Below are 22,989 nucleotides of genomic sequence, written 5' to 3'. Positions count from 1 at the left end.
ACCACTAGAGGGCATTAGTTCATGTGTTTCATATAGATAACATTGAGCTCATGCACATGAAGTTACCCTGGAGTGAGCAATGATTGACTAAAATGCAAGTCTGTCAAAAGAACTGAAATAAGGGGCAGTCTGCAGAGGCTTAGATACAAGGTAATCACAGAGGTAAAAAGTGTATTTCCATAACAGTGTTGGTGATGCAAAACTGGGGAATGGGTAATAAAGGGATAATCTTTATTTTTAAACAACAACATTTCTGGTGTTGACTGTCCCTTTAACGTATACCAATTTTACTTAAATGGACAATTAAACAACTTTCTAGTTTACTTCTATTTTTCTTCTTAAACAGGCAGAATCCACACCATTCATTACTTGTGGGAATACAGAACCTGGCCACCAGGAGGAGGCAAAGACACCCCAGCCAAAGGCTTAAATAATCCTCCCACTCCCCTCATCCCCCAATCATTCTTTGCCTTTTGTCACAGGAGGTTGTTAGAGAAGTGTCAGAAGATTCAATAAGTCTCTTATGGAGGGTAGTACTCTTCGGAATAGGACTGAAGTTTTAAGTAGTTCTGTCAGCCTCTCAGTGAGAGCTTGGATGAAAGTTAGAGTCCGGAGATGCAGGAAGAGTCTTTCTGCGAAACCATCCCGACTCATATTAACAGCTCCATAGGCAATTAGCGTTCACGAGTTTCGCTGCCTGCTTTCTTCACTCAAGTCCATGTCAGAAGTGATGCTACTATCTGTCACACTTGAAGGGCCGTGTTCCTGTTCCACGGCATTGATTCCGGTAAGATTATTTTCATTTTACTTTCAATATGAAAATGTAATGTAAAAGAAGAGAAGGGTCTCAGTGGGACTCCTTTTATCTTTATGGAATCGAGGGTTAATATCTCCTGAGGGGGGTTATTGAACAGGGGGGACTTTAATCACATTTGTTATGTGATTCTGTCTGCTAATGTGTAGTGATGCTTGGGCTCGTGGCTATTTTGGAACATACCAGCCTTTTTGTCAGGCTGCGCGGTCTTTGTGGCCGGGTGTGGTCACGTTTTTCTGTTCTCCATTTCCATATTCCTAACCAGGTGGCGACAGAGAGACTCTGTTTCGCTAGTTGTCTGGGTCATAGGAGGTGGTGAGTGCCCTAGCCATTGGGGGGTGTAAGGTGCCGTTTATTTTGTATCCATAATTTCAATAACCAAGTTATGGAGGATTCTGATTTTGTGGAAACGGATGTCTAATTCAGATTCTTCTTCTTCCGAAGAGTATGAAATGGCCCGGGTAATCAATGCCCATCAGTTATGTTCCGAATGCCGCATTAGAGTGCTCTTTTTTCCTGAATCGGGGAACTTAGAGTCCGCCGAGCCATCCGCCCCTGAGGATCCCATATCCCACGAGGTGCACGCCCCAGAACCTTTTCTTGCTACGCAAGCAGGTGTCCCAAATGCCATTACCCCTTCTCCGGAAGGCAGCTTGTTTCCTCCAGAAGTTACGACACGGTTCCGCATTGCCATATCTATGGCTTTGGTGCATTTACATCTTCCACCGTGTTCCGTTTACCAGGGCTCGTCAGGCGTAGGATCGTCTGGATCAGATTAGCCCTCTGGGGAAGCAGTTTCCTCTGAGGCTTCAGGGGTCCAAGCCGCGGGGCCAGGGTCATCAGTTGCCCCAGCGGAGGTAAGTCTTGCCTTTCATTATAGACTGGCATGCCTTCGTGTCCTGCTGAGGCATGTTTTGGCAGTGCTGGAGGATCCCAGTCCTAATGGGTTGATGGATCCTCGGTCTTCCGTTCCAGACGGCAAGCAGGATTAGACAAAGGGGGATGAAGTCAATCTCCTTGTCGTCTCCATTTTTTCTTTTTTTTGAGGTATCTTATTCCAGTTCAGAGCTTCAGAAGAATTGGGCCTCTGACCAGCTGGTCCTGTTAGGGGGTCCATTCTTCTTGGGCGTTCGCTTGCGGGTGCTGCCCTCATTTACTTTGATCCGGTTAGGATGTATATTTATTTTCTTTTGAAAAAGCTCATGTCTGTTATAGTTTTTCCTTTTGGGAAACATTTTTTTCTCTGGGATTTGATACTAGAGATTTTGTGGTCGTTTTGGCACTTCCGCGGAAGTTAAATATATAATGTTAGGACAATGTTATGTCAATCGTTTATTTTGTCTTTCCCTACTAGGGCTTCAACCTTTCTGTGGCCTTGGACAAATTCTAGGGTGCCCTTTGTATCAGGCTGGTCCTGGTCAGGCAGTAGTTTTTCTGTTCCTTGAGGTCCATATCTACCACGTGGTGCCTGTTGTAACTGGCTGGTCCGTTTGGGGTGCTGAGTTGCTTACACTGGTGAAGAGTTCGCTTTCTTGGTTTTGTATGTTATAGGAGGCCTTTCGTTTCTAGACGTCAGGCCGGTCCTCGTTTATTCCTTTGGGTTGGGCATGAGAGGGGATTGTGCTCAGTCTTCAATGTCCTATTCCTGATGGCTGGCGGGTTTACCAAGCTCGGATCCTGCTAAGGCTTTCTTTAGGGGTTCTTGACTTTGGTTTGGGAACTAGCATTTTCTCCTTCTCAACAGGGTTGGAAGTTCAGATGACTCCTTGAAAATCTGTGGTACCAAGTTTAGGTAACGATTACTCGTCTCCTCTATTGGTATTTTTTTTTTTTTATTGTCCTTTTTTAATCCATTGGCGACGATACCTCTTCCTTAAAGGGTCGAGGTTGTTTGTGCCTCTTTTTTTCCTTTTCTTGGAGCTGGTTTTCTGGTCATCTGTTTCTGGAAGCTCGGGCCTTTTGGCCTTTCTCTTCCCCTTACGGCATCTCGTCTGCTACTATAGTCTTGAAGCTCTGGAGATTGTGTTGTCTTCTTTTTCCTGTGGTTTTCCCTGCTTAGGCGTTTTGATTTGACTGCTGTGTTGAGCCTTTTGTGGGCCTCCCTTGGGTGGGAGGCTTTGCGGTGTTTCCTTACCTCAGCAGGTAGCTTTCCTCTGCTGGCTTTTGGGTTCTGGCCTTACTTCACCATTTTTTGTTTCTGGGAAGGATTTGCTCTGCACTTCTTTGGAGTTTTTTTCTGTGAGAGTCTTGGTGCAGTTTACTAGCCTTTGATTAGCTAGTGTTGGCGGCTTGCGTCCGCTTAGTCTTCTTGAGGGAAGCTTGTGGCTTCCTCTGGAGCATATAACAATGTTATAGTGCTGGTTTTTATCCCTCGATCTCTCCATCTTGAGGGCGGGTTTGCACTCTGTGTAAGGGAGGCTACCTTTGTCCCTCTAGATTGCTAGGATTGGGGCATTTTCATTGGACCCTTGGACTCCACGCAGTTAGGGATCTGGTATTTTTCTTCCCTTCAGCCGGTAGGGTTCGTTCTCTATGTGGCTTTCTCCCGTTGCAACCTTGGTTTGCGCTCTTGGAGCTATACTTGGGGTTCCTTTTTGCCCTAGTTATTTTTCTGGTCCTTTCTGACTCTCTTATATGAGTTTAAGCGTGGGCCTGGAGCCTGCAGGACTTTGTCTCCTTGGAGGCCTTAGTGCTCGGTTAAGTCTAGGGTTTTGAGCGGTCGTTAACAAGGGCCTTACTGGTCTTAACTGATGGGCTGTTACTTGGTCCTTTTCATTTTTGCTCCTTTTGCTTCTGATGAAGCAGTTTTTTTGTTGGGTTTTTTGTGTTTGGGTAATTTCAGGCTGTGGTGCTGTCAGAATGGGCCGCCTCTTGTTCACGCCCGTTTTGCATTCAGTGTCTTCTATAGTTTGGGTATTGTTTTGTAATGAATGCAGCTGTGGACTCTCCCCGTTTAAGAAGAAAAACTTAAATTATTCTTACCTGATCATTTTCTTTTCTTCTTCCGCGTTTTTTCTTTGGGGCGGCCGTCAATTTCGTTTTGTATTTTTCTGGCACCTTTTTCACCCTGATATTTCTCCTACTGTTCCTTGTTCCCTCGGCAGAATGACTGGGGGATGAGGGAAGTGGGGGAGGTATTTATGCCTTTGGCTGGGGTGTCTTTGCCTACTCCTGGTGGACAGGTTCTGTATTCCCAAAAGTAATGAATGCACCTGTGGACTCTCCCCATCAGAAGAAAAGAAAATGATCAGGTAAGCATAATATAAGTTATCAAATTTTCCTAATTTCTTGGTATATTTTGTTGAAAAGCAGGGATGTAAGCTCAGGAGCGTGCACATGTCTTGAGCACTATATGGCAGCACTTTTGCAAGAATGTTATTCATTTGCAGGTGCACTAGATGGCAGCACTATTTATTGTCATGTAGTGCTCCTAGGAATCAAAAAATACATTTTTTGGGTTCCATATCCCTTTAAAGTTTACCATATTCTACCACTTATTTGTTCTTTAAAGGGACATTATACCCATATGTTGAACCACATGCAGGATAGCTGTTAAAAACTGACTAGAAAATATCACCTGAACATCTCTATGTATAAAAGAAAGATATTTTACCTGAAAAATCCCCTAGGTATTCACACCCCACTGTAAAGGACTTTAACCCCTTAAGGACACGGCCATTTTTCAATTTCTTTCCCTGAAGGACCAGGGCTATTTTTACATTTCTGCTGTGTTTGTGTTTAGCTGTAGTTTTCCTCTTAATCATTTACTGTACCCACACATATTATATACCGTTTTTCTAAAGATACCATTATTTTCATCATATCTTATCATTTACTTTAAAAAAATGATAAAATATTAGGAAAAAATGGAAAAAAACACACTTTTTCTAACTTTGACCCCCACAATCTGTTACACATCTACAACCACCAAAAAATACCCATGCTAAATAGTTTCTAAATTTTGTCCTGAGTTTAGAAATACCCAATGTTTACATGTTCTTTGTTTTATTTTTGCAAGTTATAGGGCCATAAATACAAGTAGCACTTTGCTATTTCCAAACCATTTTTTTTCAAAATTAGCGCTAGTTACATTGGGACACTGATATCTGTCAGGAATCCCTGATTAACCCTTGACATATATATATATTTTTTTAGAAGACATCCCAAAGTATTGATCTAGGTCCATTTTGGCATATTTCATGCCACCATTTCACCACCAAATGCAATCAAATAAAAAAAATTGTTCACTTTTTCCCAAATATTTTCACAAACTTTAGGTTTCTCACTGAAATTATTTACAAACAACTTGTGCAATTATGGCATAAATGGTTGTAAATGCTTCTCTGGGATCCCCTTTGTTCAAAAATATCAGAAATATATGACTTTGGCGTTGCTTTTTGGTAATTAGAAGGCCGCTAAATGCCACTGCGCATCACACGTGTATTATGCCCAGCAGTGAAGGGGTTAATTAGGGAGCATGTAGGGAGCATCTAGGGTTAATTTTAGCTTTAGTGTAGTGTAGTAGACAACCCCAACAGGCCCATTTATCAAGCTCCGTATGGAGCTTGAAGGGCCGTGTTTCTGGCGAGTCTTCAGACTCGCCAGAAACACAAGTTATGAAGCAGCGGTCTAAAGACCGCTGCTTCATAACCCTGTCCGCCTGCTCTGAGCAGGCGGACAGGAACCGCCGGAAATCAACCCGATCGAATACGATCGGGTTGATTGACAGCTCCCTGCTGGCGGCCGATTGGCCGCGAGTCAGCAGGGGGCGGCGTTGCACCAGCAGCTCTTGTGAGCTGCTGGTGCAATGTTAAATGTGGAGAGCGTATTGCTCTCCGCATTTAGCGAGGTCTTGCGGACCTGATCCGCAGTGTCGGATCAGGTCCGCAAGCCCTTTGATAAATGGGCCCCCAAGTATTGATCTAGGCCCATCTTGGTATATTTCATGCTACCATTTCACCGCTAAATGCGATCAAATTAAAAAAAACTTAAATTTTTTCACAATTTTAGGTTTCTCACTGAAATTATTTACAAACAACTTTTGCAAGTATGGCATAAATGATTGTAAATGCTTCTCTGGGATCCCCTTTGTTCAGAAATAGCAGGCATATATGGCTTTGGCGTTGCTTTTTGGTAATTATAAGGCCGCTAAATGCCGCTGCGCACCACACGTGTACAGGGAGTGCAGAATTATTAGGCAAATGAGTATTTTGACCACATCATCCTCTTTATGCATGTTGTCTTACTCCAAGCTGTATAGGCTCGAAAGCCTACTACCAATTAAGCATATTAGGTGATGTGCATCTCTGTAATGAGAAGGGGTGTGGTCTAATGACATCAACACCCTATATCAGGTGTGCATAATTATTAGGCAACTTCCTTTCCTTTGGCAAAATGGGTCAAAAGAAGGACTTGACAGGCTCAGAAAAGTCAAAAATAGTGAGATATCTTGCAGAGGGATGCAGCACTCTTAAAATTGCAAAGCTTCTGAAGCGTGATCATCGAACAATCAAGCGTTTCATTCAAAATAGTCAACAGGGTCGCAAGAAGCGTGTGGAAAAACCAAGGCGCAAAATAACTGCCCATGAACTGAGAAAAGTCAAGCGTGCAGCTGCCAAGATGCCACTTGCCACCAGTTTGGCCATATTTCAGAGCTGCAACATCACTGGAGTGCCCAAAAGCACAAGGTGTGCAATACTCAGAGACATGGCCAAGGTAAGAAAGGCTGAAAGACGACCACCACTGAACAAGACACACAAGCTGAAACGTCAAGACTGGGCCAAGAAATATCTCAAGACTGATTTTTCTAAGGTTTTATGGACTGATGAAATGAGAGTGAGTCTTGATGGGCCAGATGGATGGACCCGTGGCTGGATTGGTAAAGGGCAGAGAGCTCCAGTCCGACTCAGACGCCAGCAAGGTGGAGGTGGAGTACTGGTTTGGGCTGGTATCATCAAAGATGAGCTTGTGGGGCCTTTTCGGGTTGAGGATGGAGTCAAGCTCAACTCCCAGTCCTACTGCCAGTTTCTGGAAGACACCTTCTTCAAGCAGTGGTACAGGAAGAAGTCTGCATCCTTCAAGAAAAACATGATTTTCATGCAGGACAATGCTCCATCACACGCGTCCAAGTACTCCACAGCGTGGCTGGCAAGAAAGGGTATAAAAGAAGAAAATCTAATGACATGGCCTCTTTGTTCACCTGATCTGAACCCCATTGAGAACCTGTGGTCCATCATTAAATGTGAGATTTACAAGGAGGGAAAACAGTACACCTCTCTGAACAGTGTCTGGGAGGCTGTGGTTGCTGCTGCACGCAATGTTGATGGTGAACAGATCAAAACACTGACAGAATCCATGGATGGCAGGCTTTTGAGTGTCCTTGCAAAGAAAGGTGGCTATATTGGTCACTGATTTGTTTTTGTTTTGTTTTTGAATGTCAGAAATGTATATTTGTGAATGTTGAGATGTTATATTGGTTTCACTGGTAAAAATAAATAATTGAAATGGGTATATATTTGTTTTTTGTTAAGTTGCCTAATAATTATGCACAGTAATAGTCACCTGCACACACAGATATCCCCCTAAAATAGCTATAACTAAAAACAAACTAAAAACTACTTCCAAAACTTTTCAGCTTTGATATTAATGAGTTTTTTGGGTTCATTGAGAACATGGTTGTTGTTCAATAATAAAATTAATCCTCAAAAATACAACTTGCCTAATAATTCTGCACTCCCTGTATTATGCCCAGCAGTGCATGGGTTAATTAGTTTATTTGTAGGGAGCTTGCAGGGTTAATTTTAGCTTTAGCGTAGAGATCAGCCTCCCACCTGACACATCACACCCCAGGATCCCTCCCAAATAGCTCTCTTCCCTCCCCCATCCCACAATTGTCCCCGCCATCTTAAGTACTGGCAGAAAGTCTGCCAGTACAAAAATAAAAGGTATATTTAAAATTTAAAAAAATATTGTAAAGCATATTTACATATGCAGCTGTGTAGGATCCCCCCTTAGCCCCCAACCTCCCTGATCCCCCCCCAAACAGCTCTCTAACCCTCCACCTCTACCTTACTGGGAGCCATCTTGGGTACTGGCAGCTGTCTGCCAGTACCCTGTTTGCAAATACAAATGGGGTTTTTTTTAGGTTTTTTTAATTTTTTTCCCCATTTTTTCTGTAGTGTAGCTTCCCCCCCCCCACAGACAAATCCCCCACCCGCTCCCAGATCCCTTAGATTTATTTTTGTTGGGGATTGTATCCCCCCTTACTGCCAGTCTTATATAATTATTTTGCTGTAATGTAGCGGTTCCCACCCGCTCCCTCCTCGTGCACGCGCCCACCCACCGGCCCCCATGCACGCGCGCGCTCCCGTGCGTGCGCCCAACAACCCCGCCCCCGATCCCGCCCCCCTCTCTCTTCAATTTGTCACCGATGGCCGCCCACTCGCCTCCGACGGTCAGCTCCTACCCACCAACGATTGCGGCCATCGATGCCGGTGCAGAGAGGGCCACAGAGTGGCTCTCTCTGCATCGGATGGGGGAAAAATGTTATTGCAGGATGCCTCGATATCGAGGCATCACTGCAATAACCGTAAAGCGGCTGGAAGCGATCTAATCCCCAAAGTCGTACAGGGTACGTCGCTGGTCTTTAAAGACCAGGTTGTGTGCGACGTACCCTGTACGACTCGTGTCGTTAAGGGGTTAAGAAGCCAGTCAGTATGCCTGTCTTGGGACTTCAAGGGAGTGTGCCTCATGCACATTCATATTATTTCCCTATTCAGTTTAAAGAAGTTTACTATGCAATCTCATGAGATCACAGTAAAACAGTTCATGACCTCAGCACTGCTGATGCTGACTGGCTGCTGTTCATTTCTTCTTTATTTATTTATTTTAACCTGTAGCTGGGCAGTAACTGAAATATAACTTTTTCAGAGCACTTACTCTGGTGAGCTGAGGAAATTGTGAGGTAAGTATCTTCCTTTTTTGCTTAGAGATGTTCAGATGATATTTCCCTGTCGACTTTTTACAGTTATGCTGTATCATTATTGTTTGCTACCCAAATAAAATGACTATGGAAGATAGCATTTTGACTGTTAGAAGAAAACACAAAATATATCAGTTTTAAACAAATATTTAATACATATTGGGGCAGGAATTGATACAGCTTTATTGCTTTCTTATTGTAGAGCTTATTTTAAATCAAATTTCATAATTATAATGCATCTCTATGGATAAAAATGAATAACTATTAATTCAAAGATGTTTTTTATAAAATTGCTCAAATATACTGTATTTGTGAACTTTTTTGCCTGACTTTCCGTATTTGCCTATAAATCCACGTTTTATGATTTTTATGAAGTTGAATAAGTGAGCGATCAGCATCCTGTTTCCCTTATTTAGGAGACAATGAATAACTTGTAATAATAGGGCTATTATTAAAATGTGGTTTGGACATTTTATGGATAAAGACTCTGATCCTTTTAATGTGTTAATTGTGGTCATCAAAAACGGTCATATCTGTGCTCTTCCCTTAGGGTATTACACTCAGATCTCAACACTGGCTGATGTCCAGGAAAATGTGATGGAGTATCTCCATGTACTGAGCCGGCCGATGGTGATCAACCATGACCACGATATCATCTGGACTGAGGCCTACATGGATAGTGCGGTGAGCGATCAGCATCCTTTTTCCCACACAGCTTTCTTATAATACATCATCAATGGGGGGTTTTGTGATACATTTGTATAAGCAAAGATGCTTCTTGTAAAAGTTTTCGTTGTTTCAGTGAGAGCCTTTACTATGCCCAAGCACATGGAACATATTCAGATATGCTCATTGCACCAGCATTTTGAACAGCATGTCTGTTCAGACGTCTAGTTGTGGGTTGTAGCATGTAAATTAAGCACATCTGCTGTCTGAGCAGGTTGTTTAAAATGCTGCTGATAGCATTTAGTAGGAGCATGATTTATATTATACAAGTGTATTGCAAAAGTGTTTCAATTAAAAGTTGAAATGCACTGTGTTGGAATATCCCCTTCATTTAAGTGTAAATGCTCAAAATTCTTATCACTATGATCATTTTCAATCATACGGACTTCAAATCTTCATATGAGTGTTTCTTCATCTCTTGCACTCGTCACAAAAACACCTTTATGTGGCACCTCAGCCACCCCACACATCCCCTGACACCACTGTGGCACTTCATTCAACTGTATATTGCACCTAGCACCACTGTGGCACTTAGTTCACTCTGTGTATTGCACCTAACACCACTGTGGTACTTCATTCACTCTGTGTATTGCACCTGACACCACTGTGGCACTTCATTCTCTCTGTGTATTGCACCTAACACCACTGTGGCACATCATTCACCCTGTGTATTGCACCTGACACCACTGTGGCACTTCATTCAACTGTATATTGCACCTAACACCACTGTGGCACTTAGTTCACTCTGTGTATTGCACCTAACACCACTGTGGCACTTCATTCACTCTGTGTATTGCACCTGACACCACTGTGGCACTTCATTCTCTCTGTGTATTGCACCTAACACCACTGTGGCACATCATTCACCCTGTGTATTGCACCTGACACCACTGTGGCACTTCATTCACCTGTGTATTGCACCTAACACCACTGTGGCACTTAATTTACTCTGTGTATTGCACCTAACACCACTGTGCCACCTCATTCACCCTGTGTATTGCACCTAACACCACTGTGGCACCTCATTCACCCTGTGTATTGCACCTGACACCACTGTGGCACCTCATTCACTCTGTGTATTGCACCTGACACCACTGTGGCACTCCATTCACCTGTGTATTGCACCTGACACTACTGTGGCAGTTAATTCACTCTGTGTATTGCACCTGACACCACTGTGCACTTCATTCACTCTGTATATTGCACCTAACACCACTGTGCCGCCTCATTCACCCTGTGTATCGCACCTGACACCACTGTGGCACTGCATTCACTTTGTGTATTGCACCTAACCCCACTGTGGCACTGCATTCTAACACCACTGTGGCACTGCATTCACTTTGTGTAATGTACCTAACACCACTGTGGCACTGCATTCACCCTGTGTGTTGTACCTGACACCATTTTGACACTTCATTCACCCTGTGTATTGCACCTGACATCATTTTGACACTTCATTCACCCTGTGTATTGCACCTGATGCAATTTTGACACTTCATTCACCCTGTATATTGTACCTGACACCACTGTGGCACCTCATTTGCTCTGTGTATGGAACCTGACAACACTGTGGCACTTAATCTTTAGCACTTGTTACATCTGGCTACACAATAGCGCCTTACCCCCTCCTCTGGTCTCATATGACATCTCAGTTACACCTATTCCACCTCTCTAATACCTCAGCCATGACCCATACCTTATGACATCTCTGTGTCACCTCACCTTGGTCAAGTTCCCCTTTACATGTATAGTAACTTTCCATCAAGATTATATGTTGTTCATTCATCGCCTCATACACTTATCAAAGGATGTCAGGCTTTGTATAGCACTAAGCCATTATACTTCTCTGATTTGAAATCACTGTGACTTAACCATTTCATCTGGCACCAGTCATGTCAATGTCATTCCTGTTTGGCACTAAACCATTGCATAAATCTCAATTAAATACTGTACGGCCTCTCCTTTCTCTAATATGACACCATCACATGCCACTCCTATAATTCCGAAGTAAGGTTACCTCTTATTTGACACTGCTACTGTGGCAATTCTCTATATCACATGCATAACACCTGTGTTGATTTTTACATCTCACCTGACACTTGTATGGTTCCTCATTATCTCATATATGTCACCTGTGTGGTACCTCAGTTTCACACTCAATGCTTGTGTGAAACCTCATAATCTTACAAATATCACCTTTACAACATCTGATCATCTCAATCAAGATGTCTGACACCTGTGGCAAACTCATAATCCCACATTTTACACCTGTGGCCTGTGCAATACCACATCATCTCACACCTGACCTCAGAGTGACACGTCAATATTTCACACCTGATCCCTGATATATGTGTGACACCTCAACATCTCACACTAAACATAAAGTGGAACTCCCTCATCTCACGTTAGACATAAGTGGTTCTTCATGATTTCACACCAGAAATCATCTTACACCAGGCATATGTGGCACTACACAATTTGACACAACACCTGTGTCACACCTCAGCATCTCACAACTAACACCTGAGTGACACCTCTCCATTTTACACCTGATATATACAGTCGTATGCAAAAGTTTAGGCACCCCTGACATTTTCCATGATTTTCATTTATAAATAATTGGGTGTTTGGATCAGCAATTTCATTTTGATCTATCAAATAACTGAAGGACACATTAATATTTCAGTAGTGAAATGAGGTTTATTGGATTAACAGAAAATGTGCAATATGGATCAAAACGAAATTAGACAAGTGCATACATTTGGGCACCCTTGTCATTTTGTTGATTTGAATACCTGTAACTACCTAGCACTGATTAATTGGAACACACAATTGGTTTGTTGAGCCCATTAAGCCTTGAACTTCATAGACAGGTGCATCCAATCATGAGTAAAGGTATTTAAGGTGGCCAATTGCAAGTTGTTATCCTCTTTGACTCTCCTCAAAGAGGCAACATGGGGGCCTCAAAACAACTCTTAAATGACCTGAAAACAAACATTGTTCAACATTATGGTTTAGGGGTAGGCTACAAAAAGCTATCGCAGAGATTTAAGCTGTCAGTGTCCACTGTGAGGAACATAGTGAGGAATTGAAAGACCACAGGCACAGTTCTTGTTAAGGCCAGAAGTAAAATATCGGAGAGGCAAAGGAAAAGGATGCTGAGAACGGTCATCAAAAACAGCACACAGACCACCTCCAAAGACCTACAACATCATCTTGCTGCAGATGGTGTCACTGTGCATCGTTCAACAAGTCAGCGTATGGGAGAGTGATGCGGAAGAAGCCTTTTCTGCACACACACCACAAACAGAGTTGCTTGAGGTATGCAAATGCACATTTGGACAAGCCAGCTTCAGTTTGGAAGAAGGTGCTGTGGACTGATGAAACAAAGATTGAGTTATTTGGTCATATGCATGGAGGCAAAAGAACACAGCGTTCCAAGACAAACACTTGCTAGCCACAGTAAAATTTGGTGGATATTCCATCATGCTGTGGGGCTGTGTGGCCAGTGCCGGTACTGGGTATCTTGTTAAAGTTGAGGGTTGCATGGATTTCACTCAATATCAGCAGATACTTGAGAATAATGTTGAGGAATCAGTCACAAAGTTGAAGTTATGCCGGAACTGGATATTTCAACAAGACAACGACCCAAAACACAATGTTTAAAATCTACTCTGACATTTATGCAGAGGGACAAGTACAATGTTCTGGAATGGCCATTCCAGTCCCCAGACCTGAATATCATTGAAAATCTGTGGGGTGATTTGAAGCAGGCTGTCCATGATCGGCAACCATCAAACCTAACTGAACTGGAGATATTTTGCAAGGAGGAATGGTCCAAAATACCTTCATCCAGAATCCAGACACTCATTACAGGCTATAGGAAGCGTCTAGAGGCTGTTATTTCTGCTAAAGGAGGCTCTACTAAATATTAATGCAATATTTCTGTTGGGGTGCCCAAATTTATGCACCCGTCTAATTTCGTTTTGATGCATATTGCACATTTTCTGTTAATCCAATAAACCTCATTCCACCACTGAAATATTATTGTGTCCTTCAGTTATTTGATAGATGAAAATGAAATTGCTGATCCAAACATCCAATTATTTATAAATTAAATTCATGGAAATTGTCAGGGGTGCCTAAACTTTTGCATATGACTGTATGTGATACCTCACCATCTCACAATAGATATAAGTGAAAATTCATCATCTAACACTGGACATAAGTGGTACTTTATCTCACAGTTGACATACGTGGCACGTCATTATCTTACACCAGGCATAAGTGGCACATGATCATCTCACACAAGACATACCTGGTACTTCATCATATTACACCAGGCATAAGTGACACTTCATCTCACAGTAGACATAAGTGGCACATCATCATCTTACACCAGGCATAAGTGGCACATGATCATCTCACACAAGGCATACCTGATACTTCACCATATTACACCAGGCATAAGTGGCACTTCATGAACTCACACATGATGTGTGACACTTCACAATCTGACCCATGACACCTGTTTCGTACTTCAGTATCTCTCACCTATAACCTGACCACCTTATTTATGATGTATTTGTGGATCTTCACCATCTCACACATGATATCTGATACATGTATATGTTACCTCAGAATCTCACCTCTCACCAGACATTTATATGGCAACTCAAAACCAGTTGTCATATCTCTATCACCTTTTGGTAAATCTGTAGCTTCATTTTTACCTTCTGTCCGCAATATTGTAACACCTCATGTTTTCTCATCCTGTTTCACTCAACTCATCCCTTCATGACCATCAGCTACCACAATCCGAGGAGGTAACCTCTGCTTTGGGTGTTGTGAGCTGGCTTCCTCTTTTGTGTTACTGTGGTGCTAGTCAGTTTAGTCTGTGAGGTGTGTGCCGTGTCACCTTTTCGTTCACTGCATGTGCATTTTACATTTATCTTTTAAAGTTTGTCATAGCATTGATGTTATGTTGTGATGTTATTGTGAAGTTATAGTAATAGTATAAAGAAGGCAGAAGACATCACACAGTCCTGCCTGGCAGCTGTGGGGCTCAATATCTACAATATCTATGATTTGTTAAAATCTTATTTTTATCTTTATAATTTGTAATTCTAAAAATCTTTCATTCATATGAAAATTCTGACGCCATTCAATGCTTACCAGACGTAAAAGACTTTGTGACACTGTTTATCCAAGTGATAACCGTCCATTTTCATTTGTACCTTGAGTTTTTTTACAGTATCAATCAAAGCAACCCAGTTTATGAGGCCCATTTATCAAGCTCTGTATGGAGCTTGTGCGCCCGTGTTTTTGGACTCGCCAGAAACAGCAGTTATGAAGGTGGCCAATTGCTCTGAGCAGGCGGACAGGAATCGCCACAATTCAACCCGATCGAGTTGATAGACACCCTCCTGCTGGCGGCCGATTGGCCGCGAGTCTGCAGGGGTCTGCGTTGCACTGCTGAATACGGAGAGCGTATTGCTCTCCGCATCCAGCGAGGTCATGCGAACCTGATCCGCACTGTCGGATCAGGTCCGACAGACATTTGATAATTCTGCCTTCATGCGCGATGTAACAGATAATTGTGCATGCTCCAATAATGATTATTTGCAGCTATTGTCTTGCTAAACAGAGGGAAGAGGTGGGTTTTGATGGTACTAGTTATGGCGCACTAAGTAAGCATTAGAGTGCTGCATGCCGCACTTTAATCTGGGAATTACCGGGGGGGGGGGGGGTCAAGAGGGAGCAAATATCCAGTCTGATCCTAGAATGCACAGTAATAAAAGCCAATAATTTTAGTAACTTTTCATTAACATGGGAAACTCTGGTTATTACATGGCCATATTGGCATCAAACTGTAAACATGAGGGGGGGGTTAAAATGGGCAGTGTACTTTAATATTTTCTCCTATTTAATTTGTTTACAATTTTTTTGCTTGCTGGAGTGTGTTCATTTGTTTACAAATAGCCCATCTACCTTTGTTTTGCCATTTAAAATAGCTGATTTTGCCTGTTGTATGCCCACCTATATTATAAAAGGAAAATACTTAAATACTGACTATAAAACAGCTATGTAAACTTTTCCAGTAGACAGAAGCACACTCCCAATGGGAGGTAGGGGAAATAAGTAATAAAATGTTAATTTTTAATATCTAAGTATCAGGCTTTGGTATACAGAGGCAAGATAACAAAGCACGTGTGTATATAGAAAGTAATAGAATAAGGAGAGCTGATTTAACTGAAAGTTCATCCCATTTTAATGGATTGTAGTGTCAAAGAACAAAAACATGTATTTCATATACAAAATCAACTTAAAGGAACAATTTATCATACATTTTATACTCTGCTGCTGGTATAACAAGTCATTGGAAACACATTAAGGGATACCAGTTTTACAGTGTACCGTCCTGTTAAGCAAATATATTTCTTTAAACCTATAAATGTTGTTACTGTCAAAAGAAACACATAAAAGGGAAGACTTTTGTTAGGGTTAAAGGGACATGAAACCCCAAATTTTTCTTTCGTGATTCAAATAGAGCATGCAGTTTTAAACTACTTTCTAATTTACTTCTATTATCAAATTTTCAGGAGCGTGCACGTGTCTGGAGCACTATTTGACTATTTGGCAGCAGTTTTGCAAGAATGGTATCCTTTGCAAGAACACTAGAGGGCAGCACTGTTTCCTGTCATGTAGTGCTCCAGATGCCTACCTAGGTATCTCTTCAACAAAGAATCCCATAGGAACGAAGAAATTTGATAATAGAAGTAAATTGCACACTTTTTAAAAAATGGTCTGCTCTGTCTGGGTTTTATATCTCTTTAATGAATTTTAGCTAAATTGAAAATCGTGTTGATGCATTTGTGACATTACATGCGTGAAAAAATGTTAAATAACAAATATATACTCCAAAATGAAGTATGATAAATGCAAACCAAAATATAGAATAGGGGCTAGATTACAAGTGCTCTAACCCAGTGATTTGCAACCTTTTTTTTGCCGTGGCACACTTTTTTAAATTAAAAAATCCTGTGGCACACCACCATCCCAAAATTTTACAAAATCACACATTGTAGCCTAATACAGGATATATATACAGTGTGTGTACATATATATATACACATACACACACACTGTACTGTGCTGTCATGCCTCCTACAAACTATACATGACATATTGACATTCATTCACAAAAAATCATAATGATTGTCTTTGAATGAATGTCAATGTCATGGTTGTAAATGTTGCCTGATGAGCCTGTCACATACCTCCCAATATTTCAAAATTTGAAAGAGGGACACCCCCGCACTGTTGTCAGTCTGCCGCGGCACACCTGAGGATTTCTCACGGCACACTAGTGTGTAGCGGCACACTGGTTGAAAAACACTGCTCTAACCCAACGTACTCTAACAAAAGGACTACGAATATCGCGACCATGTTACCTTATTCTCCCCATAGACTTCAATGAAGAGGGCAGAAGAAAAAGAAACAAACTCTTATTACTCGCACACTAACCCGACAGGGGTTAATAATATTTCACATTCCAATGTTCTTCACATAGAGAACATTTTATTTGTATTGTAAATAATGTTTTCTATACATATCTGTATATAACTATACCTATATATCTATTTCTATAGATATCTATTGGTTATATGAGTGTAACTATAATTTTCAATGTATTTATGTTGTATTTAGTGAAGCTTTTTTTTATTTTACGCATTACCCTTTACGCAAAACTAAAGTGTAAAATATGATTGCACTCTCACGTTCCCATTTACTTTAAGCTTGAAATATGACATGCTCATGCACGTTTTCCCCCATTGACATCAATGGAGAGAAAGTGTTAGAAAAAAACTAGCACCTGCGATCGCGGAATGGCAATCGCCATAACACAATCCCCATTGATGTCTATAGAGAAAAGAAAGTTACGTTAAAACCTAACACCCTAACATAAAATTATTAGACAATATAACAGTTCCAGGTTTAGGAGAGTAACAGGGTATATTAATGTGTAACCTTGTACTTAAAGTCACAATGGCTTAAACTTGGTGCACTTAGGAGATCTTTGTTATAAAAATCAATGCCCTGTTCCACTAATGGTGTGCCGCTGACTATGTCAGAACTTTCTTTGGCACTATATTAACAAATTCAATACATATAGTTTGAAAGGCCTCACTTCAATATAGCAATAAACCGCTAAGGTTCAATCTCATAACCTTTACATGCCCGGTCCACAGGGTAAATTGAAAACTCAGGGTATCAAGACCGGACTGTCTTCAAGACCGGACTGTGCGTATCTACACTCTTACCCTTGTTGATTGTACCCCTCTATCAGGCCATGTATCGCAGGTCCCTCTGTACGCTGAAGAGATCAGCTGAGGCTGTCCACAAGCTAAGACTACGGCTTAGTTTTTTTTTTTTTAGACTTAGGTTTATTTATTTTGGGGGGTTGTTTGGGTGGGGAGGTTTACTGTTAGGGGGAACTTTGTATTTTTTTTAATGTAAAAGAGCTGTTTAACTTAGGGCAATGCCCTACAAAAGGCATTTTTAAGGGCTATTGGTAGTTTATTGTTAGGTTAGGGGGTATTTTTATTTTGGGGTGGCTTTTTTGTTTTTATAGGGCTATTAGATTAAGTTTAATTTTTATTATTTTGGAACATTTTGGTTATTATTTTTTTGTAATCTTAGTGTTTTATTATTTTTTGTAATTTTAGCTTTGTTTTTTGTTAAAGTTAGATTATTTTTATTTTTTTTGTAGTGTTAGGTTATTTTAAATTTGTAATTTTTTTATTTTTTTTCGTTTATTTTCTTTTCTTAAAATAGTTATGTTAGGTTTATTTATAGTTTAATCGTAGTTTTTTTTATTTCACAGGTAAGTTTTTATTTATTTTAAGATAGTTATATTGTAAATTTAATTTAAAGTTAATGGGTGTTAGGTTTAGGGGTTAATAGGCTTACTTAGGCCTAGATTTGGAGTTCGGCGGTAGAAGGGCTGTTAACGCTCCGCGGGCTTTTTTCTGGCCGCACCATAAATTTAACTCTGGTATCGAGAGTTCAAACAAATGCTGCGTTAGGCTCCAAAAAAGGAGCGTAGAGCATTTTTACCGCAAATGCAACTCTCGATACCAGAGTTGCTTACGGACGCGGCCAGCCTCAAAAACGTGCTCGTGCACGATATCCCCATAGGAAACAATGGGGCTGTTTGAGCTGAAAAAAAACCTAACACCTGCAAAAAAGCAGCGTTCAGCTCCTAACGCAGCCCCATTGTTTCCTATGGGGAAACACTTCCTACGTCTGCACCTAACACTCTAACATGTACCCCGAGTCTAAACACCCCTAACCTTACACTTATTAACCCCTAATCTGCTGCCCCCGCTATCGCTGACCCCTGCATATTATTTTTAACCCCTAATCTGCCGCTCCGTAAACCGCCGCAACCTACGTTATCCCTATGTACCCCTAATCTGCTGCCCTAACATCGCCGACCCCTATATTATATTTATTAACCCCTAATCTGCCCCCCACAACGTCGCCGACACCTGCCTACACTTATTAACCCCTAATCTGCCGAGCGGACCTGAGCGCTACTATAATAAAGTTATTAACCCCTAATCCGTCTCACTAACCCTATCATAAATAGTATTAACCCCTAATCTGCCCTCCCTAACATCGCCGACACCTAACTTCAATTATTAACCCCTAATCTGACGAGCGGAGCTCACCGCTACTATAATAAATGGATTAACCCCTAAAGCTAAGTCTAACCCTAACACTAACACCCCCCTAAATTAAATATAATTTAAATCTAACAAAATAAATTAACTCTTATTAAATAAATTATTCCTATTTAAAGCTAAATACTTACCTGTAAAATAAATCCTAATATAGCTACAATATAAATTATAATTATATTATAGCTATTTTAGGATTTATATTTATTTTACAGGCAACTTGGTAATTATTTTAACCAGGTACAATAGCTATTTAATAGTTACCTAGTTAAAATAATAACAAATTTACCTGTAAAATAAATCCTAACCTAAGATATAATTAAACCTAACACTACCCTATCAATAAATTAATTAAATAAACTACCTACAATTACCTACAATTAACCTAACACTACACTATCAATAAATTAATGAAACACAATTGCTACAAATAAATACAATTACATAAACTAGCTAAAGTACAAAAAATAAAAAAGAACTAAGTTACAAAAAATAAAAAAATATTTACAAACATAAGAAAAATATTACAACAATTTTAAACTAATTACACCTACTCTAAGCCCCCTAATAAAATAACAAAGCCCCCCAAAATAAAAAATTCCCTACCCTATTCTAAATTAAAAAAGGTAAAAGCTCTTTTACCTTACCAGCCCTGAACAGGGCCCTTTGCGGGGCATGCCCCAAGAATTTCAGCTCTTTTGCCTGTAAAAAAAACATACAATACCCCCCCAACATTACAACCCACCACCCACATACCCCTAATCTAACCCAAACCCCCCTTAAATAAACCTAACACTAAGCCCCTGAAGATCTTCCTACCTTGTCTTCACCATCCAGGTTCACCGATCCGTCCTGAAGAGCTCCTCCGATGTCCTGATCCAAGCCCAAGCGGGGGGCTGAAGAGGTCCATGATCCGGTCAAAGTCTTCATCCAAGCGGAGCAGAAGAGGATCTTCCATCCGATTGAAGTCTTCATCCAAGCAGCATTCATCCGGAGCGAAGCGGCAGGATCCTGAAGACCTCCAGCGCGGAACATCCATCCGGCCCGACGACTGAACGACGAATGACTGTTCCTTTAAGGGACGTCATCCAAGATGGCGTCCCTCGAATTCCGATTGGCTGATAGGATTCTATCAGCCAATCGGAATTAAGGTAGGAATTTTCTGATTGGCTGATGGAATCAGCCAATCAGAATCAAGTTCAATCCGATTGGCTGATCCAATCAGCCAATCAGATTGAGCTCGCATTCTATTGGCTGTTCCGATCAGCCAATAGAATGCGAGCTCAATCTGATTGGCTGATCGGATCAGCCAATCGGATTGAACTTGATTCTGATTGGCTGATTCCATCAGCCAATCAGAAAATTCCTACCTTAATTCCGATTGGCTGATAGAATCCTATCAGCCAATCGGAATTCGAGGGACGCCATCTTGGATGACGTCCCTTAAAGAACCAGTCATTCGTCGTTCAGTCGTCGGGCCGGATGGATGTTCCGCGCTGGAGGTCTTCAGGATCCTGCCGCTTCACTCCGGATGGATGCTGCTTGGATGAAGACTTCAATCGGATGGAAGATCCTCTTCTGCTCCGCTTGGATGAAGACTTTGACCGGATCATGGACCTCTTCAGCCCCCCGCTTGGGCTTGGATCAGGACATCGGAGGAGCTCTTCAGGACGGATCGGTGAACCTGGATGGTGAAGACAAGGTAGGAAGATCTTCAGGGGCTTAGTGTTAGGTTTATTTAAGGGGGGTTTGGGTTAGATTAGGGGTATGTGGGTGGTGGGTTGTAATGTTGGGGGGGGTATTGTATGTTTTTTTTTACAGGCAAAAGAGCTGAAATTCTTGGGGCATGCCCCGCAAAGGGCCCTGTTCAGGGCTGGTAAGGTAAAAGAGCTTTTACCTTTTTTAATTTAGAATAGGGTAGGGAATTTTTTATTTTGGGGGGCTTTGTTATTTTATTAGGGGGCTTAGAGTAGGTGTAATTAGTTTAAAATTGTTGTAATATTTTTCTTATGTTTGTAAATATTTTTTTATTTTTTGTAACTTAGTTCTTTTTTATTTTTTGTACTTTAGCTAGTTTATGTAATTGTATTTATTTGTAGCAATTGTGTTTAATTAATTTATTGATAGTGCAGTGTTAGGTTAATTGTAGGTAATTGTAGGTAGTTTATTCAATTAATTTATTGATAGGGTAGTGTTAGGTTTAATTATATCTTAGGTTAGGATTTATTTTACAGGTAAATTTGTTATTATTTTAACTAGGTAACTATTAAATAGCTATTGTACCTGGTTAAAATAATTACCAAGTGGCCTGTAAAATAAATATAAATCCTAAAATAGCTATAATATAATTATAATTTATATTGTAGCTATATTAGGATTTATTTTACAGGTAAGTATTTAGCTTTAAATAGGAATAATTTATTTAATAAGAGTTAATTTATTTCGTTAGATTTAAATTATATTTAACTTAGGGGGGTGTTAGTGTTAGGGTTAGACTTAGCTTTAGGGGTTAATCCATTTATTATAGTAGCGGTGAGCTCCGCTCGTCAGATTAGGGGTTAATAATTGAAGTTAGGTGTCGGCGATGTTAGGGAGGGCAGATTAGGGGTTAATACTATTTATGATAGGGTTAGTGAGGCGGATTAGGGGTTAATAACTTTATTATAGTAGCGCTCAGGTCCGCTCGGCAGATTAGGGGTTAATAAGTGTAGGCAGGTGTCGGCGACGTTGAGGGGGGCAGATTAGGGGTTAATAAATATAATATAGGGGTCGGCGGTGTTAGGGGCAGCAGATTAGGGGTACATAGGGATAACGTAGGTGGCGGCGCTTTGCGGTCGGAAGATTAGGGGTTAATTATTTTAAGTAGCTGGCGGCGACGTTGTGGGGGGCAGGTTAGTGGTTAATAAATGTAATACAGGGGTCGGCGGTGTTAGGGGCAGCAGATTAGGGGTACATAAGTATAACGTAGGTGGCGGTCGGCAGATTAGGGGTTAAAAATTTTTAATCGAGTGGCGGCGATGTGGGGGGAGCTCGGTTTAGGGGTACATAGGTAGTTTATGGGTGTTAGTGTACTTTAGGGTACAATAGTTAAGAGCTTTATGAACCGGCGTTAGCCCAGAAAGCTCTTAACTCCTGCTATTTTCCTGCGGCTGGAGTTTTGTCGTTAGAGCTCTAACGCTCACTTCAGAAACTACTCTAAATACCGGCGTTAGGAAGATCCCATTGAAAAGATAGGATACGCAATTGACGTAAGGGGATCTGCGGTATGGAAAAGTCGCGGCTGAAAAGTGAGCGTTAGACCCTTTAATCACTGACTCCAAATACCAGCGGGCGGCCAAAACCAGCGTTAGGAGCCTCTAACGCTGGTTTTCACGGCTAACGCCAAACTCCAAATCTAGGCCTTAGTGTTGGTGATGTTGGGGGGTCGGCGGTTTAGGGGTTAATAGGTTTATTTAGTGTTGGCGATGTGGTTGGGCGGCGAATTAGGGGTTAATATGTTTACTATAGTATTTGTGATTCGGGGGATGGCGGCTTAGGGGTTAATAGGTAGTTTATGGATGTTAGTGTACTTTGTAACATTTTAGTTATGAGTTTTGTAAAACATTTTTGTTTCGCAAAATCCATAAGTACTGGTCTCAGAAAGCGTAATGGATCGTGGAGGTATAGACTTTAACACAAGCATTTTAGCCGGACGGCACAACCTGTAATACAGGCCCTATAAA

General features: G+C 41.2%; 1 protein-coding gene and 1 long non-coding RNA gene across 2 annotated transcripts in view; one reads left to right on the top strand and one right to left on the bottom strand.

Annotated features, from left to right (window-relative positions):
• The window catches only part of CACNA2D4 (calcium voltage-gated channel auxiliary subunit alpha2delta 4), a 1,345,448-nt gene that overhangs the window by 485,231 nt on the left and 837,228 nt on the right, over positions 1 to 22,989 (top strand). The window contains exon 13 of the mRNA XM_053718853.1: positions 9,346 to 9,479. Coding sequence (XP_053574828.1) covers positions 9,346 to 9,479 — 134 coding nt within the window. The remainder of the gene's footprint in view (positions 1 to 9,345; positions 9,480 to 22,989) is intronic.
• Positions 1 to 22,989, bottom strand: part of LOC128664141 (uncharacterized) — a 326,605-nt gene that overhangs the window by 206,294 nt on the left and 97,322 nt on the right. The gene's annotated exons all lie outside the window — the stretch shown is intronic.

This window comes from Bombina bombina, chromosome 6 (genome assembly GCF_027579735.1).
Source record: "Bombina bombina isolate aBomBom1 chromosome 6, aBomBom1.pri, whole genome shotgun sequence".
NCBI lineage: Eukaryota > Metazoa > Chordata > Amphibia > Anura > Bombinatoridae > Bombina > Bombina bombina.
This window is presented reverse-complemented; position numbering and strand designations above follow the sequence as displayed.